At 40.5% G+C, this 23,139-nt stretch overlaps 2 protein-coding genes across 5 annotated transcripts in view; both read left to right on the forward strand.

The window, feature by feature from the left end:
• The first annotated feature begins 1,646 nt into the window (after positions 1-1,646).
• Positions 1,647-10,521, forward strand: nherf4b (NHERF family PDZ scaffold protein 4b). 2 transcript variants are annotated; one of them, XM_069145626.1, is made up of 11 exons: positions 1,647-1,698; positions 6,834-6,861; positions 7,275-7,339; positions 7,422-7,633; positions 7,730-7,934; positions 8,037-8,173; positions 8,464-8,668; positions 8,771-8,967; positions 9,119-9,328; positions 9,424-9,639; positions 9,751-10,521. In XM_069145626.1, exons 1-11 carry the CDS (start codon positions 1,665-1,667, stop codon positions 9,784-9,786), a joined length of 1,545 nt encoding a protein of 514 aa, XP_069001727.1. In that variant the 5' UTR covers positions 1,647-1,664; the 3' UTR covers positions 9,787-10,521. The 2 variants fall into 2 exon arrangements, with proteins under 2 accessions (XP_069001727.1, XP_069001728.1); XM_069145627.1 differs by having other exon boundaries at positions 9,754-10,521.
• Positions 10,522-13,394: 2,873 nt separating this feature from the next.
• Positions 13,395-23,139, forward strand: part of LOC138196708 (vacuole membrane protein 1-like) — a 55,188-nt gene continuing 45,443 nt past the window's right edge. Inside the window, exons 1-5 of one of the 3 annotated variants that reach the window (XM_069147030.1) lie at positions 13,395-13,551; positions 15,115-15,241; positions 15,394-15,532; positions 18,916-19,006; positions 21,082-21,192. In XM_069147030.1, the coding sequence (XP_069003131.1) occupies positions 15,136-15,241; positions 15,394-15,532; positions 18,916-19,006; positions 21,082-21,192 (447 nt within the window). In that variant the 5' untranslated portion in view covers positions 13,395-13,551; positions 15,115-15,135. Of the gene's footprint in view, positions 13,552-14,576; positions 14,596-15,114; positions 15,242-15,393; positions 15,533-18,915; positions 19,007-21,081; positions 21,193-23,139 lie in introns of those variants that run through there. The other 2 variants (XM_069147029.1, XM_069147031.1) reach the window with 2 other exon arrangements.

Here is a 23,139-nt window from a genome sequence, read left to right on the forward strand (position 1 = left end):
AAACAAATAATGTCAATCCTTTATTATTACCAACAGTGATTATGCATGCATTCATTTTCTGGCAGTCATGCTGCAATGCTACAAACTGAGCCTCTACTATTACGTACCTGCAGAGGGTGGAACTTGTCTTGCACCAAACCTGTGAGTGTTTGTGGTTTTGTGATCAAACCCATGTGTGCACTGCCTCCCTAACTGCATCTGAATACTTGTCGGTGGCTATAAAAGTCTGGTTCTGTACCTGCATGTCTTGTCTGTCATGAGTTGCCACATGCTCTCCCCTTTCCTGTATTGTTGTGCAAATTGGATGTTCGCTGGGCCGGTTGTATCTCTAACAAAGAGACTCAAAGATCTAACCTTTAATGATTCGGTTAAAGCTACATGTTTCTATTGTTTCATTCAATACGCTATACTTGTATTAAAAGTATCATCTCGCAGCATGACATTATTTTTAGATAATGATGGAAGGGGATGATTATGATTTTGGGTTGTAAGAACTCATATTGGGAGGCACAGTGGTGCAATGGTTAGCATGGTCCCCTCACAGCATAAAGGTTCCGGGTTCAAATCCGGGCCTGGGCCTTTCTGTGCGGAGTTTGCATGTTCTCCCTGTGCCTGCGTGGGTTCTCTCCAGGTACCACGGCTTCCTCCCACCATCCAAAAACATGCACCTCAGGTTACTTGGTGGTTCTACAAATTGCCCTTACGTGTGAATGGTCTTTATTTCCGTCTGTCTCTATGTGGCCGTGTGATGGACTGGCGACCTGTCCAGGGTTACACACCCTGCCTTCGCCCTAAGTGAGCTGGGATAGGCTCCAGCGCCCCGTGACCCTGTTCAGGATAAAGCGGGTATAGATAATGGATGGATGGAGAACTTGTATTTGGTGAGACATTATTAATAAGCAACTACTAAAATCATGAGACCATTTACAATTTGCATGTTAAAAAAAGATGTTTACCACAAATGTCAGTGCATAATTCCTACATATGACTTGATTGGATTGCTGTCCTATTGAAGATTTATTATTTGGTCTGTTTTTAGGTTTTTTTGAACATAGAAAAACACATCAGAAGTGAACATCTTGTCTTATTGACATCTCTGAAATCTGAAGCTCTCGTGGACTTTAAAGACACACTGAGTGTCCTCACTGTAACCTCATATTTCTTGCATCATTTCTTCCAGAGAAGCAAGAGAACTTACTGTTAAATGCTGACCTTTAAAAAAAAAAAACTTCTTTTGAAGACACAGCACAACCACCTTAGTTCAAAATCAGCCTCCCAATTTATATTATAATAAGATTTGAATGTTGATATGTTTGTGTAACTTGTAGCTTTGGCCCCGACCTTGACGGTCAGTCTTGGACTGGACTCTCATGGGAGGAGGCACAGATATGATACGCACACATGATTGTGAAAAGTGTCTCTGGTTGAGACAGAACACTCTGGAACAATCCTGTTACGAGTTTTATACTTTCAGTCCACAAAACAATGAAACACAGACAGACACATATGTACATGCAGTACAAATGTGTGCTCAAAAATTCCACACACAGGTTAAACATTAACCCCAGTATGCATCGTGGGGAGGAGTCTCCCTGAGATCAAAATAAATGCTGGGAAGTCCAGTACTCCCACTGATACATCCCTCTGAGTGGTTTGCTGACCTGATGGGAAAGAAACACAACATGAAATCAGGAACCGGTAATGCATTCAAATCTTTTTCCATTTTCTTTGTTTATTAGCTCTAATTTTGTATCTTTCTCATCCATGTTGTCTCTATAGTTTAACATTTTAGTTTGTTTTTATATTCTCTTTTATATTCTGAACTTTAGTTTGTCTGTACCTTCTTTGTATTTTCTGTACTGCATGTGGGATTTAATCTTGATGGAAAATTATGAAGTCATGAAACTAATGAAATGCAAAAGTAAATCTTAATCTTAAATCTGAACTCTTCCAATACAGGTAAAATCAAACAGCTTGGGATGATTAGTCAAAGCTCATCATTCACATGTTTATACAGTTCCAATAGATAATTAAATGCAGACACCCAGCAGAGCTTCAGCAGTTTGTCTTTGTTTGTATCTGGAGGATCACTGTGTCCTAGACGATTTTTTTTTAAAAAGAAGGTTTATGGTAGGAAAAGCAAACAGTGACCCATTAGATGTACTGCTATGATGTACTCTATTCAAGAGAGCTACGTGTTATGAGAGCTGGATTTCCTCTGGGAGCAAACGGTTAGAGCATGCCATCAATCATTGATCATTTATCACAACAGTTTGTTTTTATTTTACACTATTTTAGAGAAACATTGGATTCTTGTTGACATGAGGAGCTACACAGATAAGCACAGTTTAGAAGACAGTGATGGCTGAGTGTGTAAACTTGAGACATTCCCATGTCTCTTAAAGGCTGTTTTGGGAGAGGTGAATGATATACGAATGTATTTATTTAATATTTATTTTCTCAGAGAAGGTTGATGCTTTTTTTTTTTTTTTTTTTTTTTTTTTTACAGTAACAACCTCCCAACAGTTTGTGGATGGCCTTGTGGAGGACCAAAGTGACACTAGGTTTTCTCACAAACAGGAAAGGCCGACCGATCTTATCTCATAGATTGAGTGTTGGAATTATTAGCAGTGACCAGGGATCAAACGTGACGGCAGAGCAGTAAATGGAGTCCAGGGGCCTCAGAGAGGAGGCAGCAATATGCATATATAACATCCCTGTAATCAAGGACTGAAAGCACAACTGCCTCAACATCTGTCTAAAACTCAGACTCAAGGTACTTCTGTTTCTGTAGAAGCTCAGCTTGTGTCCACAGTTTTCCAATAATACCTAAATGTACATTTCTCATTCAGGTGTCAGGATATCTGCACACTGTCATAGTAGAATTATTTATAATTTATATTTTTGTAATATTAGGATCAGCATGAATCCAGTTTTAGTTTCATACTTTATTATAATTTTTGCTGTGGCTAAAGCCTAATGGTTGATTGTATACCACATAGTTTTTTTCTACTTTGCATAGTTCCTCACTTGGCCAAAGGGCATTTCCTGTAGGTCAGAGGTTCCCAGTCTTTTCAGACAACATACCGCTATCAAACTGACTTTACAAGTACCACTGCACACTGCAGATATCAACAATTGTTTTTCATAAAATCAAAATCATTGATTTGAAAAGGCTAAATCCTCAGAAAGACTAAATAACAACAACATAAGGTCTCAAAGTCAAAGAATACATTTATTAACCAGAGCTCTCACTACAAAATCCCTCAAAATCAGCAGTGAGGTGAGGTGTGTACAAACAGCTACTGGACCTTTTCCACACAAAAAAAAAAAAAAAATCATTCTGCTTAATGAAATCAATGTCTGATTCCGACTGTGTAAAGCTAATGTTAGCATTATGTTATGTTGAGTGTGGTGTCATGTCACCCTACATTGCAAAGCACAGGCCAATTTTAATAATTGTATTTAAATTTAGGCCTTTCAGTAAGACTTTGCATACCATCTGGTACCAGTGGTACACATACTACAGTTTGGGAATCACTGTTGAGGATCTCCCAACACGGTTCCTGCCTATCGCTACGTTGACTGTCAAGTAATATCATGTACGGCAATTCATTTTACAACCAGACATAGAAAAAGACCCTGATAGAAAAGACACACATTTCACATGTGATCACATGTACAACACATTTACCACATGTTGTAACATATCATAACTTACTGTCACACTCTGACCTGGAAAAAGTCATTCATGCACTCATTTTCTCTCGACTCGACTACTGCAACTCCCTCCTTTCTGGCATAAACCAAAAATCTATCTCCCACCTCCAACTAGTCCAGAATGCAGCAGCTCTGCTTCTTACTGGTTTTAACAGACGACATCACGTTACTTCAGTTCTGGCTCCCGGTTGGTTTTAGAATTGATTTTAAGATTTTGTTGATCACTTTTAAGGCCCGCCTGGGTCTGGCCCCGAGCTACATTATTGAAATGTTAGCCCCATATGAGCCAACTTGCAGCCTTAGATCCTCCGGTGGAGCCCTTCTGGCCGTTTCAAAGTTGAGACTTAAATCAAAGGGTGACCGTGCTGTTGCCATTAGGGCCCCTCGACTTTGGAACGACCTACCTGAGGTGATAAGGCTCGCAGAATCATTAACTTCTTTTAAATCACTTCTTAAAACCCATTTTTATAGAATTGCTTTTAAGTGATGTCGTCCTTTTATGTCCTTTTATGCAGTTCTTTTGTTCCCCTAATTTTGTTTGTTTATTTTATTCATTTATTTATTTGTTTGTTTTCTATTCCATTTGCTCGTTTTGGTTATTTGTTTGGTTTTCTTGTATTCATTACCTTGGCTTAAATGTTTACCGGTATTGACGTTATGTATGACTATGCTTTGCTTCTCTATGGAGCACTTTGTAAACTCTGTTTTTAAAGGTGCTATATAAATAAAGTTATTATTATTATTATTATTATTATTATTATTATTATAACATGGGGAAAATATGTGGAGAAGTTTTCACATGGTAATCTACATGAGCTTTGTACAACTTACAACTTGCATATTGTATTGGGAGTGTACAAACCCCGAAAAGGGGGAAACAGGTTTGATTGTGATATGGATCGCTGCAACTCACTCCATAACTGACGAGCAGGATGAGACAGAATGAAAATAAATTCACGAGTCAATCACATCCTTTAAGAGGTCCTTCATCCAAAATGTCATGAAACAAACATTTAGTGCTTGTCTACCACTTAAACCTGCTCATTACACGACAGCTCGTATGTGCTACATGTGGAAAAGCAATGTGTATATTTCATTGATGACTTTTTTATTTTTTATTTGAATGTTAAAGTGTATCTTTCTCTTACAAAATATTACCAATGTCCCAGGAGTCCGAAAGCAATAATCCAATGTTGCTGCTCAAAGTAGATTTGTGAACAAGCACCGATTTATATAAAAATGCTGACAGGTATTTCACGTTTCAAATTTTAAGGTTTTTTTATGCTCTTTCACCCCCCTTTTCAAAAGGACAACGACTAAAGATAATTAGTTTGTTTGTTTGTTAGTCTGTTTTATGGTACCTCAGCTGATAGTTAAAGTCAGCAGATGTATCATTCACACATACAAACAGCACTCTCATTGTTTAGTGGATGCAGTTTGCTTGAAAGAACAACTCCGACCTTCGTAGAGCTGTAAATTTAAATGAATATGCCACAATGTGATTGACAGTTGGTCAAGCCTGAACGTGTCAGTAGAAACTGAATTTGAATCATTTATCTTTGAATTGCAATTGCAAAACTTGAATAATTGCTTCAAAAATGTAACATTTTAGTTTGAAACTGAATTTCAATAAACTTTAAACTGAATGTTTAATTCTCAATTAACATTAACTTGCTTTGAAATCACATTTTAATATAACTGAAAATTCAACTCCTAAATTCAGTTAATGTGTCTCACACATCCGGGTCTTTGAGGGAGACCACTCAAGAGCAGGTTCACGAGCTTCTATTGAAGGCTGCAGTTATCGCGAGTTAGCGAACGCGGCACGTCGCGCGCTCCTTTTGTCAGTGCAGGTGAGCGACGAGGTCACCTTCACCTGCGAAGGAGAAACCAGGACGGCAGCTGGACATTCGCGTCTTTTTTCAGACAGTAAGTAACAAATTAAAAAAAAAAAAAAAGAGCCCAGGAGAGAAATAAATTTGGAAATTTCAGGTTCTGCATTGTACACTTTTTAGACTTGCAGCTAAGTTAGCTGTACGGCGCCTGCTACAAATCCACGATTAAACGCGATCCTTTTATTTTCTTTCTTTTAAATGTTTTTATTTCTTTTCTTCTTTTTTTTTTTTTTTTTTTTTTTACCATTGACAGGTTCAGATTGTGATTATAATTGTCTGACAACAACTTTGAAAGAATAGCTAGTGATAGACATGTTAGTTTAATCAGAAACTGCCTTAACGTTGCTGTGATCAAAACCACCAGACTCCGATCATAAAAACACTGATTTTACCTGCAGAGCACGACAGGTTCGTTCTGGTCTGGTGGCTTTGAACAAAGATATTACGACTGTTTCTGGTTTTATATGATGTTTGACCAAACCAAAATATAAAGAAAACTTGAATGAGGAAAAAGTACATCTGTGGGGATTTTCTCCATAATGTCAGTCACTTGGAATAAAAATCTGAGCCTGTCGGTGGAAAGAAAAATGCACTTTTAGTGGAAGTACTTTTGACGGTCTGTTGGCAAAGTTATAAAGACCAAATGGACAGGAGTAACAGTTACCTGACACGTTTTCTATTGCCTCATCTACTAAACTATTCCAACGAAGCCAGGCGCTTCATTAAATCGCACCTCACCAATGGTCACAACAACGTGTGCAACTCAAGTGCTGGTGTTTTTTCCACGCAGCGTAACGTGGTACTTACTAACAAAGCCCACGGCTTCCCGCTGCTCCGTGCACGTCACTGTGCCGCTGCTCCGTTACAACGCAGCTGGAGCAAGTTGGAGCACAGCAAAGGAAGCTCCGTGAATCTGCACTCGATTGCTCTTCCTCAAAGACCCGGAGAACATGCCAACTCCACACAGAAAGGCCCAGGCCCGGATTCGAACCCGCAACCTTTTCGCTGCGAGGCGACGATGCTGAATTCAAATAGAAATGTTTCAAATTCAGTTTCTACTGATGCGTATGTGCAACAAACTTTATGTAGGTAGAGTAATACCAATTCAGATTTAATAGGAAAAATGTTTGTCAGTAAGTTTGTCTGGATGTGTAGATAAGGATTTTCACGCTGTGACATTTATCAATTGTCATTCACTTCTTGATTTCTTTTTTCAAGATTTGATGGAGGTTGTAGTTTTGAAAGAGTAAGTCTACTTTTCATCTACTTGTTTGCATCAGTGGAAATACATTTTGAATACCCTCATTATTTCAGCCTTAGTTCAGATGACAATGTTACAGTAGTACTGATAAGATCAGATGATTGATCAGATGAGGACAGACCAGGATGTCTAATCTGTACAAACAAAATTACAGCATTGATGTCTACCCCAACCTGTTATATTTATTATTGATGATGCAACTGATTAAGTCATTATATAAAAATTGAAACAAAGACATTTAGCAATTATAATGCACAATTTATCTACCTTGAAATTAAACTTTAAGTTAACAGGTTCGTACTGTAGACTGAAGGGAAATGGATTACTTTATTTTAGAATTTATTTCACCTCCACATCAGTAACTGAAGTAAAATATCTCTCATCTCTACCTTTCAAAGCAAATTTACATTCAATCCTAAAGAGGGAATAGACAACCCAGCGATGATGATCACGGATGATACAGGTATCTTGCATTAAAATTTGTATTAACCTCATAAGGAAAGTCTGCTCCGTATGACGACACTTTTCTGTCTGCTCTGGTTCAGACTGTATGTCGCCACCCAGGCCACGCCTGTGTGTTCTTGAACGTGAGGAAGGGGAGACCTATGGCTTCAACCTGCGGGTGGAGTGGGGGCGCCAAGGACACATCATCAGAAATATAGTGTTAGGAGGGACAGCAGAGCGCAGTGGCCTCCGGGATGGAGACAGGCTTCTGGAGGTCAACAACTGCTACGTGGATGATGTTCCTCACGCTGAGGTAAAATAAGAGGAGCTCCATCCATTGTTAAAAATACAGAAGTCACTCTAAATGACTTTTTAAATGGATCTGCTGTGTTTCCCAATTTATAATCAGGTGACTAGGAAGATAAAGCGGAGTGGATACCAGTTATGCTTGCTAGTGATGGATGGGGAGGAGTATGAGCTGGCTTTGTCCCGAGGTCAGCAGGTCCGAGGTCTGGCCAGAACCAAAAAGGATGAAGATTGCAAACCACCCAGACTTTATCACATCATCAGGGATCCTGACTCGGGTCTGGGCATCAACTTTACACCTGTGGAAGGTAAAATGTCTTCTGGCCATCGTAACAAGTTCCAGACGAGACGTCCAATGATTTAAGTCTGTGTGGAGTTGTTCAGCTGCACCTTCTGTTTCTGCTCTGTAGGAGAGAAAGGTCGCTTCTCCGTGAGCCTGGTGGCTGGAGGTGCAGCTGAAAAGGCAGGAGTGTGTAAGGGAGACCGCCTGGTGTGGATGAATGGAGAAATGGTGTCCGATTTCACATACTCTGCACTCAGCAGGATGGTTCGTGGTACTCCTGTTTTTTTTTTTATGATAACATTGAAAAAGTAAAGGTGGTGTTTTTTTCTGCTAAATATTGTTGCGATGTTACTTCCTCCAAAAAAAAATTATACTCGGGTTGGCCAAAGAATTTTGTTCCAAACCGAGAATGCAATGATCAAATATAATTCCAAGTATGATTAAAAAAATAATAATAATCTCCAAAGCTCATGAACACAATGTTCTCATTAAAACATTAAAGAAGTTATTATATCCAACCTTGTCTAACTTTAATAAACAATGTTTTGTTGTAGACGAGAAAATGTGGTGATCGCATCACCATCCTGGTGATTGACAGTGAGAGTGAGAAGATCTACATGCTGAGGCAGATGCCCATCCTGCCCATCATGGCTGTTCAACATAACCTGCCTTACAGAGCCAGAAAACTCCAGCTGGTCTCTGAACCTGAGGGCTACGGTTTCCTCCTCCGGCTGGAGAGAAGGCTATCAGGAAGCACATGTGAGATAAGGAAAAAAAGAAAGAAAACTCTCTCAAAACTCAAAGTTTGACATTCTTCACTTTGGTCTTTTGCACTCACTGCGGTGTGTTGTTGCCCGATAGATCACTATCTGCGTGGAGTGCAGGGAGGCAGTCCAGCGGACAGGGCAGGCATGCGGGACGGAGAGCTGCTGCTGGAGGTCAATGGAGAGTCAGTGGAGTTCCTGAGGCATGATGAGATAGTGAACAGAGTGAGACTGAGTGGACAACAGGTCTCCCTGACCACCATCACTGCTCTGGGGCTGGAATTTTACACCGAGGTGGGCATCACTTGCGAAAAGTCTTTTCCAAAATTCATTTTCTCCAGATGCTTTGAACGGTGCACTCATTCAGAAAACATATCTAAACCTAATTCATGTTAAGAAACGGGTCCGATTTTATGCTTTTTCTTTCTTTGCTTTTTGTCTGCAGTTGGGTTTGTCTCCTCTTCGCTTCAGTGATGATGATGCTGGTGAGAAAGAAAAGGAGAGCAGTGACCCACCGAATGCAGAGGAGCAGTTAACACCAAAGGAAATGGAGGGCCTGTGCACTCCTAGACTCTGTTCACTCCAAAAAGGCCCTTTTGGGTTTGGCTTTAACCTCTGCTCTGTCCCACAGAGTCCTGGGACTTTCATCAGTCAGGTCGGGTTGAAATCTTGTTTTGCATTAACACAAAACATTAAGAAGAGAGGCAGACACTTCAGTGAGAAGATTCTCCATTTCTCCCTGTCCTGCAGCTGCCATTAGGTGGTCCTGGACAGAGTGCCGGACTAGTAGAGGGTGATGTCGTGATGGAAGTCAATGGACGAAATGTGGAGGAGAAATACCTGGAAGATGTGATTATGCTTATTAAAGAGGGAGGACATTTTCTTTCATTACTAGTTCTGGATAACACGAGCTACAAGAAGATGAAAATGACTGGCACACCTACCATAGATGTCACTGACAGAGAGGTGAAAAAAAAATCTTTAAATATTTTATGTACAACATTAGTAGTCTGTTTACACATTTCTCAGTTTATTAATGAGAACATCTTTACAATTTTGTTGTTGTTTATATCTCAGCAGGATGAAGAAAATGATGACATATCACCTTTGTGATCCACAAAGATGCGTACTTCTGAAGAGATTCCCCAGCACCGTATTTCTACTGAGGAGACTTCAAACTGAGCTCAACGAGAGAAAAACTCTTTTAATATGAATATTATACTGGACTCTGTGATCTTGATCAAATCTCTGGCTTTTATCAATGAATCCGGCTGACGAAAGATAAACTATTTATATGCAGTGTATTTGTAATAGTATGAAACAGAGGGCACAAAAACGGTTTTATTTCTGTGTAAAACTGTTAAAGCCGGCAGATATATTGGAGGCTGATGCATTTACATCCGACGCTTATTTCTGGGAAGTGCAGAACGGAAGTGTGCGATTTGAGACATTATCTTGTCTAAAGGTATAGTACTGTAAGTCCTACAAAAGCAAAAGTCCTAACATGCAAGAGCACTATTTGTCAATGTACTAAGGGAAGTATGTTATTAAGAACACAGCCTCTTGTTTGGGAGCAGGATTGACAAAGACTCCTCTGGTTATGTCCAGAGAAGACTTAAGAAACTCACAGTGCAGTCTAAGACATTCCCTGCACATGAGCCGGACGTGGCGTGTTAACCAATGAGCAAGAAAGCAAAGAAGTATATTTCCCAAATGTTACTTACCTTCATCTTTAACAGTTCACTGATACATTTTTTTTTCTCTGCTCTTTGTGTAATTGCTCCTGGCGCAGTGTTTATATGTATATACAGTAAGCCACTCTCTTGCCAGGATGTCTTACAGGGAAAAAAGTCAAATGTAGATATCTTACTCTTTTAGTTGGTTGTCGAGTGACTTATTTTCCGATTCCACATCCTTCACCAAGCCTTCCATCATCTGCGACATAATACAACAACTTGTCAGTGATCTCCTTCCTTTCTCTGAGCCTTAGTTAGAGCCTCACGATATCTTCTACTGATCTCCCTCCCACCCACACACACACACACACACGATTCCACCATAATTTGCAATTTTACAAGAATGCAACTGCTACTACATTAATTCCCCACAATAACATGATATAAAAATATAACATAATAGCTCAGCTGCAAAAGAATAATATATTTAGTTCCATTGAGTTACAGAAAGATCTTTAACAAAAAGGCCTTCCTGTTTCCTTCCTGTCATGCTGTTTGATTTACAGGTCATATATCATTTCCTGTTAGGATAAAATGGTAAACTCTTGTATATTGATTTCCACTTACACTGCTTTAATAAGCAGCATTAGAGTACAATCTAATCTAATAGTCTAATAGGAAATACTGTTTGTGTGTAGCTTGCAGCTGGGAAACAACCCTGGATTTCCCCACACAGCTTGTCTTATTTGAACTTTTAAAACAAATTTAACTGCATTCATTTCAATTCAGGAACACAATGTTCATGATCTCTCATTTTCACACATTAAAACATGACGTTACCAACGTGCAGTAGTTTAGGGTGTGTTGCTCTTAAATGTCCTCACTTTCCCCAATTTTACCAAGTTGGAAGGTTCAACATTAAACTTTAAGGTAACACTGCCCTCTATTGACCAACGCAAGGATCCTCCACTGTCCACCTAAAAGGAAAGCAGGCACCTGAAAATGAAACCATGACATATATGATGCCACAACATACTTTGATATATGTTAACATCTCATATGTTGGTCAAGTATTTATTAGCTGTTTATGTTTTCACTCCTACCTAAATGTATTATCATTCATATTACAGAAAGTTATTCATTAACTCATCATCAGGCTCATCTGGTCCATATCAAGTCATTTAGTCAGTCGTTTTCTAGCAGTTCATTATTATGGGAACTGCATTGTTTGGAGAAAATGATAAGAATTTGTTATATATTCCAAGCCACTGGGCTTTTTTTTTTTTAGTATTATGAGGTAGATTTTCCCTACAGAAAAAAAATAAAGCATTTGTAGTAATGGCAAAGGCTTTCCACATCACTGACAATAAATTGGACTTTTCTTCATGAGAATCTTGTCTGCTGCATTTACAGTGATAGAGTGAGACCTCTACATGTACAACCTAGTCTCCATATAAATAGTGCAATATACATTGTTCCTCATGATGCGACAAAACAAATATTTGCCTCCAAGATCGAGTCCATGAATATGTGCTGACATGCAGCTGTAAACGGAGACAATCATGTGATATCAGTTAGCAGAGAAAATATAGAACATCAAGTTTTTCTTGTTCATGTACATGTTGGGTGTTATAGATGATCGTGTAACTATATGTTGCCTGCTTTACATCCAGTGCATGCTGGGATGGCTAGCTTGACCTCATTGAATCGGTTTTTGATTTTAAGCAACAAAAACATGGATATGAGAGGTACATTAAAAAAAAATAAAAAAAAAACACACAAAAAAACCCAGCCCCATAATAAATCACTTTTGCAGTGATTATTAATTTGAGGTTTGTGATATATCACCTTTTTTCATACAGGTAAAACATAATCAATGTTCATGCATATATAATGAAAAACTTTATTTATATAGCACATTTCATACACACGGGTAAATCAATATGCTTTACTAAAACAAAAGCAAAAAAGGAGCATTCACTCATAAAACATAATTAAAAAAGATTACACAGTACAATAAATAGTATCTAAAAAGAGAGAAACACAAATAAAAGATAAGAAATATACGGATTAATAATTTAAGTAATAATAAATTGCTTTGCCTCCTCATTTATATATAAATAAACAATAAACAATATTTATGTATTAAGTATTGTGATGGAGTTTCTGTTCTTCTTTTAATACAGTGCAGCGCTTTGATGCTCATGTCTGTGTCCTGCATCAGCCTCTGGTTTGACTCCCTCTCTTTTAAACCCAGTGCTTCTCTTCCGTCAACTAAATGATCTCTTTTTCACCTCTCAGCAACATTACAGGTCACCCAGTAAAATGCAGCTGATCTGACTTCAGTGCGACCGTTTCTAGGTTGCCACCAGAGGCTGTTCTTGTCGAAGATATCAGCCATGTCTTGCATTTTTAGGAATTGTGATGAATTTTTTTGTTGTTGCTAACTGTGTCTGTTTATGTTTCAGGTCATATGGTGAAAGACATGGGAGGCCTTGTCCTCTTGAATCTTATTTCTACTGCACTTTCATAACAAGATCCCCAGTGACCGTATCTCAGAAAAATCTAAATTGTGTTCATGCGCCATCAGAAACAACTTCCACCAAAGGGACCAGAGTGACCTGCTGGAAGACAATCAAGTGCTCGGAAATACTTCGGTCACTCTGGTAAACAAGATGACGCAGAAACTCAAACACGGCCACATACAGCTGAGGACTTCTGTTGCTAGTTATGACCTGAAAAACGTGATGTCCTGAGTTTTATTTTATTTTATTTTCAATTTGGGAATTAGCTGAGCTCTCTGCCCAAATGCCGTTCATTCACGCTCAGTGTGAAATCTACGGAGGACTGAGAAGTGTTAGAAGTGTGCTCCAGGAAAGTGATCCACTTATTTATAGACCTTTAATTAGACTGGCTCTCTGGAGGTTGTTTTTTTTTTACCAGGCAAATGATGAAATCTCTCCCTCTTTCTGTGTCTCTCTTCTGTCAGATTCCCCCCCTCTCCTCCCCTCCCCTCCCCCAGTAACCCTGTATCGGTACTCTGTCCCTCACTGGCCCCCTTCATCACCACACCCTGCACTCAAGTTAGGATGCAGTTCATGTGTAGCGTCCTGTTGCCCTACATTGCCACCGGGGCTCCACTACAGATTCAGATTTGTTTCTTGAACTCAGAGCTCATAGTGGATTAAACATCAACTGAACGGTAAGTCTATTCTTTGCATGAGCACATTGCTGTGGTGTCATGTTCCAGTCCTGCTCTGTTTTAAACTTTCTCAGTTTATACTCTCTCCAGTGCGCTGTGGTTATCTCTGTTTGAAATGTGAAAATTGATGACAGGATATAAAATTTCTCATCTTGAAGTGTGTTCGCTCTGTGTTGCGGTTATCATTGTCTCTGGCACAAGATGTTACTCAACAGGTCTGGGTTGTTTTGGTGTATGTGATTGCGCAATCGAGTGCTAGAGCGGTGCTGTACGACTGTGTCTCACACAAGCAGAACTGTTGTTATTAAACTGTTTACTGGTTGTGAAGACTGCATTTATATTGAATTACTGTAAGCAAATGTTATGTAGAATAAAGTAAATACCTGTTTGGTATCAATTTACATAATTGTTAGGTTGCTAACAGGATGTTATGCATTGACCACTTTGTTGAGCTTATTTGTTGGACTGTTTTGCGCTCCTGCAAGAGTACAAATGATAGGGTTTATTAAATACTATGGGGCACTGGCAGAGTGATTCTTGTGTGTGTGTGTGTGTGTGTGTGTGTCCTTCAGGTTTAAAATCAGTGATGAAAAGCTTTTGTTTGTGGTTCCCTGGGAAAGCCAAGTGGAGCTCTCCAATGCTTTATAATCCAACTATGAGAAGATTTTTTTATTTTCCTCTGTGACACCAAATGTACCTACAGCCTCATTGTTCAGTGATCGTGATGTTTGTGTAAACGTGCAGGTCCTACCAAGAGTTTTCATATCACATATCCAGTGGATGTGTGAAATTGTAAATTAATTAAAAAAAAAGATCCAATCATTTCCCACAAATCTCAGAGTGTACCAATTGAATCCCTGCCGATTTTTAATAGACATCATGACCCTCTATAGTATCAGTGCTGTGCAAAGTCTGCGGCCTTAAACCCAGTGAGTGTTGGATGCATGGAAACAGGAGCCAGAGGCCCAGACCGAGGGCTCAGGATAGAGGGATTAAGCTCTGCGAGTGTGTGTTTGCGTGAGGAGCTGACAAGTCCTCCAGATGGTGAGCTGCATACCTCAGTGTCAGAGTCCCCATCTCACTGCTCACTGACAGATTCCTGAGAGACCTGAGGCTCTGTAGTGAGACACTCACATGCCTCTAGGCATGTGCATGAAGTTGTGTGGATCTCCTTTGAGTGAATGTAATGAGGAAGCAAAAACATAAAGTTTGTCTTTCAGTCTTAATCTGATTATTTATACATCTTGCTGTTCCCTCTACAGTGCACACGACCTGAGCACCAGGGGAGATGTACTTAAAATAGTGACTCGCATGTGTTCCCAGTATCAACACTGATGCCAATTAAAGTATTCATTAGGTCATGTACAGGCCAGATTGTATTACCAGTTATCTGGAAGATGCAGGAGCAGTTCATCTGGTCATCCGGTGTGTCGGAGCGTGTGCAGATAGGTTTGATAGGCTGCATGCGAGTCTGTATTTGTTTTGGACTCGTATCCGTTTAAGATCTGGCGAGTGGTGTGACTGATGCTGTGCTGAAGGCCCGTCTTTCTTTTGTCTTGGCAGAACTCCTTCCAGGTGAACAACATGGCAGAGTGCGGGGCAGAAGGTGAACTACTTCAGAGGCATCTTAGTGTCAAGGAACAGAAAAATGGAGAGCTGACGGGTAAAAACAAATGCCATCAAAAATCCAGTTGAGCAGTGGACCTAACCCGTGCTGTCATTATCAGTGCATCAGTAATAAAATGTGGAAACGTGGAAGTCTTGTATCTGCACAACTTTCATGTAAATATGTTAATTTCTCATTAGTTTATTTGTATATGTGTACCCCTGCTGTGTGGTCAGACTCAGAACCTCCCGCGGGTGAGAGGAAGCAAGGGGAACAGGATGAGCGTGAAACCCTGGTGTTATGGAAGAAACCTCTCCTCACACTCCACTACTTCACTCTGGAACTGATCATCAACCTCAAAGGCTGGATATGGAGGTGAGGATGAGGGTGGGACGCTGACTTCCTTCGCAACACGTTTCCTGTAATTTCTGTTGGACCGACGGCATCATGAATGAATACTTTTGGTCAATAAGAGTTTACTCAAATATTGATGTTCTCACAAAAAAAGAGTTTAGTAAAAAGGTAATTATTGCACTTATGGAGCCACAGTGCAAATTTGGCTAAAATGTAGGGATGTGATGTGATGCACAAGCTGTTTGGGAAAATTCAGCACACACTTACTGTGAGGGTTCAAGCTGTAAAAAGCTGAAATGAAGGCAAAGCTTGTAACTGTAACATAATGTGTGTTTGTGCTACCCTTTAAACCTAAATACCAGTTTAACTGAGAAAGCAGCATATAAATAATGATTTTGTTATTATTAATGTGATGATGCCACTAGCTGACAGCAGCTAAGTGTTTATTTGTCATGTTCGTTTTATTTATAAAGGCAAAAATAAAGCAGGCACAAAAATAGCCATCTGATACTCTCTACATGCCTAAGAATAAAAAGGCACAAACACCAGCAGACAAGAGGTGACCTTGAGTGCTGTCGACCCACAAGGCCTCCTCCCTCATATTTAGTCTCCAGCCAGTAACAGTCAGTGTCACAAAGCACACATCACAAGGTTTGCTTATCTTTTTTTGCCCTCATTACTCCTCATCCTCACTGATGACAGAGCCAGTGAGGTCTTTTTGCCCCACGCGCTGACGTTACCTCACCCACAAAGCAACAGCATCAGCCCAGACTGCGTCAGAGTTTGCCTTGATGGTGAATTCCCTGTGCTGCACAACACGTCTTTTTTACACCTAGTAATCTTTGTTGACACCAAGGGCCCAGAAGAAGGTCCAGAGTGTACTCTCAGGGGGGCCCTCGTGGTTGAGTGCGTCAGGACAACGTGTTTATTTTCTAAACTACAAGAGGATGTGGTGAGCCGCAAACACCGTGAGCAGAGTTCTGACTGAGAGAAGCTGTTTTTCAACGCTCCAAAACACATGGTGTTGTAACTGCTATACATGTCAACACATGATGGCTTTTGCCTTCAGAGCGCACAGAGAAGGTCATCCATAATGTTGTTAGAAATGACATGTAATTTACAAAGTACGTAGCGAGTCTTCAGGGCAACGTACTGTTCAGTGCGGTCTGCACTTATTTTTTTAATAGAAAAGGGACTGTTGTTTTGTAAGAAATCAATATGGTCAAACAAATGCAACTTCTGTATGTATAAATCATATACGTGGCAGAAGTGTGAAACTATTGCTTCCCTCGAAGCAAATTATTTAGATCAGTTTAAAAACACAATACTATTTAGATAAGAACCAGTTTTGCATTTGGTGTGCAGTCAGTTTCCTGAAAGCATTTCTTCATCCACAGTAACAATATATATATTTTTGTGGACATGATGCTACATATTATTGCTATTGTTATGTTATGTAACCTAGATTTAAGATTTAAAAAAAAAAAAAAAAAAAAAAAAAAAAAAAAAAACAACAACAACAAAAAAAAAAACGGTCTTTTTGCTCTTCCTGTTTTTGCTTCAGCCTCGACAGAACCTTTTTCTGTTTCAGCGAGTGACATATTAAGGAAGTGGAACAAGGCCTGCTACCTTGTCTGCGAGTGTAACACGGGAGGAGGCTTCATGAAATAACTGGGCTGCAGCTGTGCATAGGGCTCACTAATTGCTTCTTTATTTGCAAGACGGACACAATTCAATGTGACACAGGGAGTGAACACCGTCCCTTAATTACTTGCACGTGACCGAAGGATCCCGCTCCGTTTGATACTTTTGAAAGAAGTTCAGCAGCTCAATGCAATAGTGAGTTCATTTCTGAGCGACAGACGCAAAAAAAAAAAAAAAAAAATCACTAATAGCTATCCAACGTTTTCTACCAGCAGCATCTGAGGACAGTTGTTAGATAACTGGAAGTGGAAGTCCTCTTTTAAGATGTGCGTGTTTGTCTGGGAGCGTTTGAGGAAGAGACGGATAGTGGTAGATATTAATGTTATCATATTAATTAGAAGAGGAAACCAGGTCCCCCAATTTAGGTTAGGTTAGGTTAGGTAGTTACTTTATTAATCCCCGAGGGGACATTGTTTCGCTACAGCAGCATACAGGAAGCAATAGATAATAATAGAATAATAGAACAATAAAATAGCAGTAAAAAATATAAAATGCACAGTATATACAGTACAGTATATATCTATATGTATTATATACAAACAACCAAGAAACACAGACAACAGTGTTATTGTTGTGTGATGGATTTTGCCAGAGGTGAGTTATTGTACAGTCTTATTGCAGTGGGCAGGAATGATCTCCTGTATCTGGAACGATCTCCTGTATCAGGAATGATCTCCTGTATCTGGAATGATCTCCTGTATCAGGAATGATCTCCTGTATCTGGAATGATCTCCTGTATCAGGAATGATCTCCTGTATCTGGAATGATCTCCTGTATCAGGAATGATCTCCTGTATCAGGAACGATCTCCTGTATCAGGAATGATCTCCTGTATCAGGAATGATCTCCTGTATCAGGAATGATCTCCTGTATCAGGAACGATCTCCTGTATCAGGAATGATCTCCTGTATCTGGAACGATCTCCTGTATCAGGAATGATCTCCTGTATCTGTCCTTGTGACAGCGGAGCTGGAGGAGTCTTTTGGAGAAAGTGCTCCGCTGTCCCTGCAGCAGGTGGAGAGGGTGGAGAGGGTGTCTTCAAAGTCTTAAAAGTTTGTATCTATTAATACCAATGTCCACAACATAAACATTTCAGCATTAGCACAGTCAACATGTGCAGCTTAACATAATACAAGAGCTTTACAATATATTGTAATATATTCAAAGTTTAGACATTTTCATTTTTTTGTTAACATTGGTGATAATTTCACTTTTATCTTATATGGGTTGTGCACTGGTCTGCATTATATTATAATGTGTCCCAAATAGTTTGCCCTCTGTATGTGTGTTAATGGGTTGAATGTCAATGTGGTATTTACAGGACACGGAGCTGTTCTACTGGATTGCATTAGATTATACAGGTGTACCTAATACACTGATAGGTGAGTGTATTTGCACTGTTTGCCCACCTCTGTTATTCAGATGAGAACATGCTGCTCCGATCACTAAAGATTTGTTGTGGCCCGATTAGTTTCCAGCAGATGTCTCTCTCCCCCAAACTTGAAATCTTTTTTTTTTTTTTTTTCACTAATACTTCTTCACTTCCAATGATTCTTCATCTTTTTTTTTTCCTCTGCCCTCATACTTTCTTCTCACTAATCACCATTTCCCCCCGGTTTGCATTGCATTCGCCTTTCCCCGCCTTACTCACACTTACATTCATCATTGTTTGCCCTCATTCTCTTCCTCTCCTTCAACCAGGCTCTGGCAGCTAAGACAGACTGTGTTTGGCCTGCTGATCCTGCTCATCCTCCTCTCCATTGCCTACCGCATTGAAGGAACACACCAGAAGGTGACTGCATACTCCGTATTATATCATGACCATACTGTGAATGGCCAGCACCTGAGCTTAGTGTGTCCACCTTGCTGGAAGAGCCGCCAAGCTTGAGAGATGGCTGACAGTATGCCACTCCTATGTACAGATCCGTGGTGGTACACCGCTCCTTTTCCACCGGTACAAACGATTTGCCTAAAGCAAACATTAGGACTTGGCCTTAGTTAACGGAGCTAATGTTAGCCTAGCCACTATCGCCAGGCTGACTCATCGATAACAGAAATTTAGACTAATACAGTATTATTTTTGCACGTTGAATTTATAAGTGAACACAATCACACGGCAGATTGGATGAAAGACGTCTGAGGTGGCACCTCCTTAGATACCTACTTAGGTACATCCTTAGATGCCATAGCATCTCTTGATGTACATTGTATTTATGGTGAATAATAAATACGATGCCATATATACCTGGTTAATGTTTAATCTGGAAAGGAGCAGCATACCGCCAGCGGACTGGTACATTTGAGTGGTTTACCGCTGCACCTCAAGTGCAATACCATCAGCCATTCCCGATCTCTGCATCTCTCCTCGTTAGGTTGACGTTACAGAGCTGACCCGTGATGATGTAAGTTCGAAAGACTGGGTCTTTTAAGAGCTGCATTGTTAAATGGATTTTAGTTTGTGTGGTGGTCACTTGCTTTATAATATTGGAGTGCAGATGACAGTTTTCTACCATCTTAACCACCACCAGGGGCATTTGCAATTAATTCTGATTGCAGAGTCAATGTCCCACATGATTTACGCTTGAGTGTATATGAGAAGATAACTTCATTAACATCATCTCTCGGAAGTGTGTCTTTGTGTTAGTGTGTCTATTTATGTGTCTTATTCAGGGTTTTCTGGAGGGTGGAGGTGTTGTGGTAGTTATGGGGGCTACTGGACAATTACTTGACTAAAACTATACATTTTTACATTATTATGGACTATTATCATAGCAATATTTATTAAAACAATCTTCTGTCTGGCACAAGACCAACGTAATAATGAAACCTGGCTCAGGTGCTGTGAAAAAATGATGGTGCTACACCTAAGAGTTATAATGGTAGAGAAAACCCTGTAATTAGGGAATGTGTCTAATTATTAACCTCCCACAAAACTCAGTTTTACCATTTAGCTTTTCATGTCCACAGAGCTAAATACTAGAGTTGTGCATGTAAACTACAGCAGACCAGTTTTTTGTGCTTTGCCTGCACTGTGCAGTAGTATTTTGAAAGTTGCTGCCAAAGGCATTTTTCCAGTTTTCTATGGAGAAACTCGGAAGTTGTGTAATCAGTTCCCAGTAACTACACGTAACAATCGCCCATGACTGGCACTGCGCTTCCCAGAATTCTCCAAGCAAAGAAAGGGGGAGTGTGAGCTGTGTTTGTTTTGGTGGGTTTCCTGGGAAATTGAGTTTTTTGGTCAGAGCCCCCCCCCCCCCACCCCCCAACCCCCCCCCCCCCCCCCCCCCCCCACACACACACACACACACACACACACGCACACATCTCCTCACTCCTCAATCCCCACCACGCATCAGTCCCCTCCCTTCTTCCCGTAATCTGCACACTCCATGCCTTCCCTTGAAAACAACCTGCCTAGGCTTGAGGGAGTCAGTGTAAACGGAGTGATAGATGGAGTGACAGTGCGGATGAACAGGAGGAAGAGCAACACAGAGAAAGATGAAGAGATCTTGGCTAACCTTACTTTACTAGTTGTGTAAGAGCTGGCTGCCACCAAAAAGAATAATTGTTCTGTTCCCCTGTCAGCGTGCTGAACACTCCTACCCTACGGCTCCGTCCTCTAAACTCAACAAAAACCTCTGTCTCTGAGGGTTTCTCTCTCACTCTCTTTCTCTACCTCTCGCCTGCCCTCACCCACACTTTAAAGTGCCCTCTGTTTTGCACACTTTCACTCTCGTACCTTCTCTCACTCTGTCTCTGTCCCTCCCTTCCTCACACTCTACCCCCACCCCCCTTTCTTGTTTTCCTCACACTCTGTGCATGTGTCTCTGCCATGTGGTTGACCGTCCCTCTCCCTGGCCCCTACAGTATGTGCGCTACATGGAGAAGAAAACGCTGTGGTGTGCCTACTGGGTCGGCCTGGGCATCCTCTCCTCTGTGGGTCTTGGCACCGGCCTGCACACCTTCCTCCTCTACCTGGTAAGACAACAATTTTTATGAGTCTTCACAACAAGTTTCCTGCCACTTCCACACTGTAGTTATTCACTTGCCTGTGCATGTTTATCACAGAGCTCAAACTCACAGGATGACGGTGGTGCAGTGACGCAGTTCTCAAAAAGCTGTGTTGATGCCGTTGTTAAGTTGTTGCTAAGGTTTTAATAAGAGTATTATTAAAAGCTTTTGGAGGCTCCTCAGACATTTGCACTTGCATACATAAATGTGTAAGTATGGGTTTGTGTGCGCACGCATGTCAGAGCGGGGCGGAGATGAATAGATGCTGTGGTAGCCGCACTGTTTTGACAGGCAGTCCAGGAACAATCGCACTCACTGACCCCTCTGACTGAGTGCACATGAGGATAAAAACACTCTCCCTCCCCCTCTCTGAGTTCTTTCTCTTTCCTTTCTCCCCACTCTCCTGCTCCCCACTGTGTCACTCACTCTCACTTTCTCTGACACTCCCTCCCTTTGCTCTCTTTCCTTTTTATGTGTCTCCTCCTGTTTTACTCTCCTCTTTACCTTCAGCCTTCCTCTTTTTTTTTCTGTTCTCCCCCAACTTCCTCATCCCTGAGTGTTTTTTTTTACTTAGTTTAGAGCATGGGAAATGGGGGTGGAGGGAGGGGGTGGGGGTGGTGTTTGGTCTCTACTGCTGATCAGATCAGGGTCCCAAAGCATCTGCTTGTCTTCATTGCTCCGAGTCCATCTGTCATCAGGGAATCCTCTGTCACACTTGTGTGCCCCTGCCCAGTGGAGCTGAACTGGAAACTTTGAAGTGTGTGTCCTCCATTCTGCTGTTTTTAAAAGCCAAACTCTGGTGCTCCAAAATGTAATTTGAGAGTTGTTTCTTGTCTCCCTTAGTGGCCCAGCTCTCTTTTTATTTTTTTTGGAAGGTTTCAAAGTAGAATGTCACCATCTAGTGAGCATGTCTGCTACTGCAGGTTGTGGTGTCATTGGGTTCATGACAGAACTTGGTGCTCCTTGCTGGAGCTGCTGTTGTGCATTTTTTTATAGAGTTTAAATGATATTGTTTTTTTAAAAGACAGCTACGGGCCAGATTTCTTGAGGTTTAATGGACTGATAGATGTTTTTTTTATGTAGAGGTTCAAATGAAAAATGTTTTATTAATCCTACCTCATGGCTCTGAACAAAATCACCCCTGTATGCATTGTGTGTCTCCCACCAAATGGACTTCTTGTGGGATGAAAATGCTTCTGAAATTGCATTTCAACAGAGATTTGTACAAATTCACAAACCTGAACCTGATGATACCAGTCCACCTTGTTCACACTGGTCCGACATTGAGATGAAATTAGAATAAGCAGTCTGTGGTCATTTAGGTTTATTTACTTTCAAGATGAATGTCTTTAATTGGCTAATATCCAAAAAAATTTTTTTAAATGTGGCATAATACTGGCTTAATTTATCAGTTTAACCACATTTGTGTTAGAAACCCCGTCTGATCTAGTATCTGCTTTCTCTCTGGGAGCCGAAGCCACAAATAAGAAGCACAAAACTGACCTCAGAGAATTATAATTATACATCTTGTCTGTAGAAGCTCTTTTTAAAGGAGCCATTTAGATTCCTATGTGATTTTGTAGACTTTTTGGTCCTGACAAGATATTTCTGATTTCTGTCAGTATAAAGAGTTTAAGGATTTATGCGGTAAGTGAACACCAGAGAATGATGGCATGCATGTCGTCCTGTTTTTAGGAACTAGGACTGGGTCAGTGATCGTAACTGGGTCAAACTAGTTCAGAACACCAGCTAAGATCTTTCCACAAACTTACAAGTCAAACTATTTTGCAACCTGTCCATAAGACTTAAAATAATGCTAAACTGACAACAAACTGAAGTGGGTTCGGGTGTTGTTCATTAATGCCAACAGTTGAGAAGAACACCAACATTATTACTCTACAAGGGGTTTCGCTG

Source organism: Embiotoca jacksoni, unplaced genomic scaffold, assembly GCF_022577435.1.
Source record: "Embiotoca jacksoni isolate LCO1_2020_lvr unplaced genomic scaffold, fEmbJac1.0.p SCAF_13, whole genome shotgun sequence".
In the NCBI taxonomy this organism is placed as follows: domain Eukaryota; kingdom Metazoa; phylum Chordata; class Actinopteri; family Embiotocidae; genus Embiotoca; species Embiotoca jacksoni.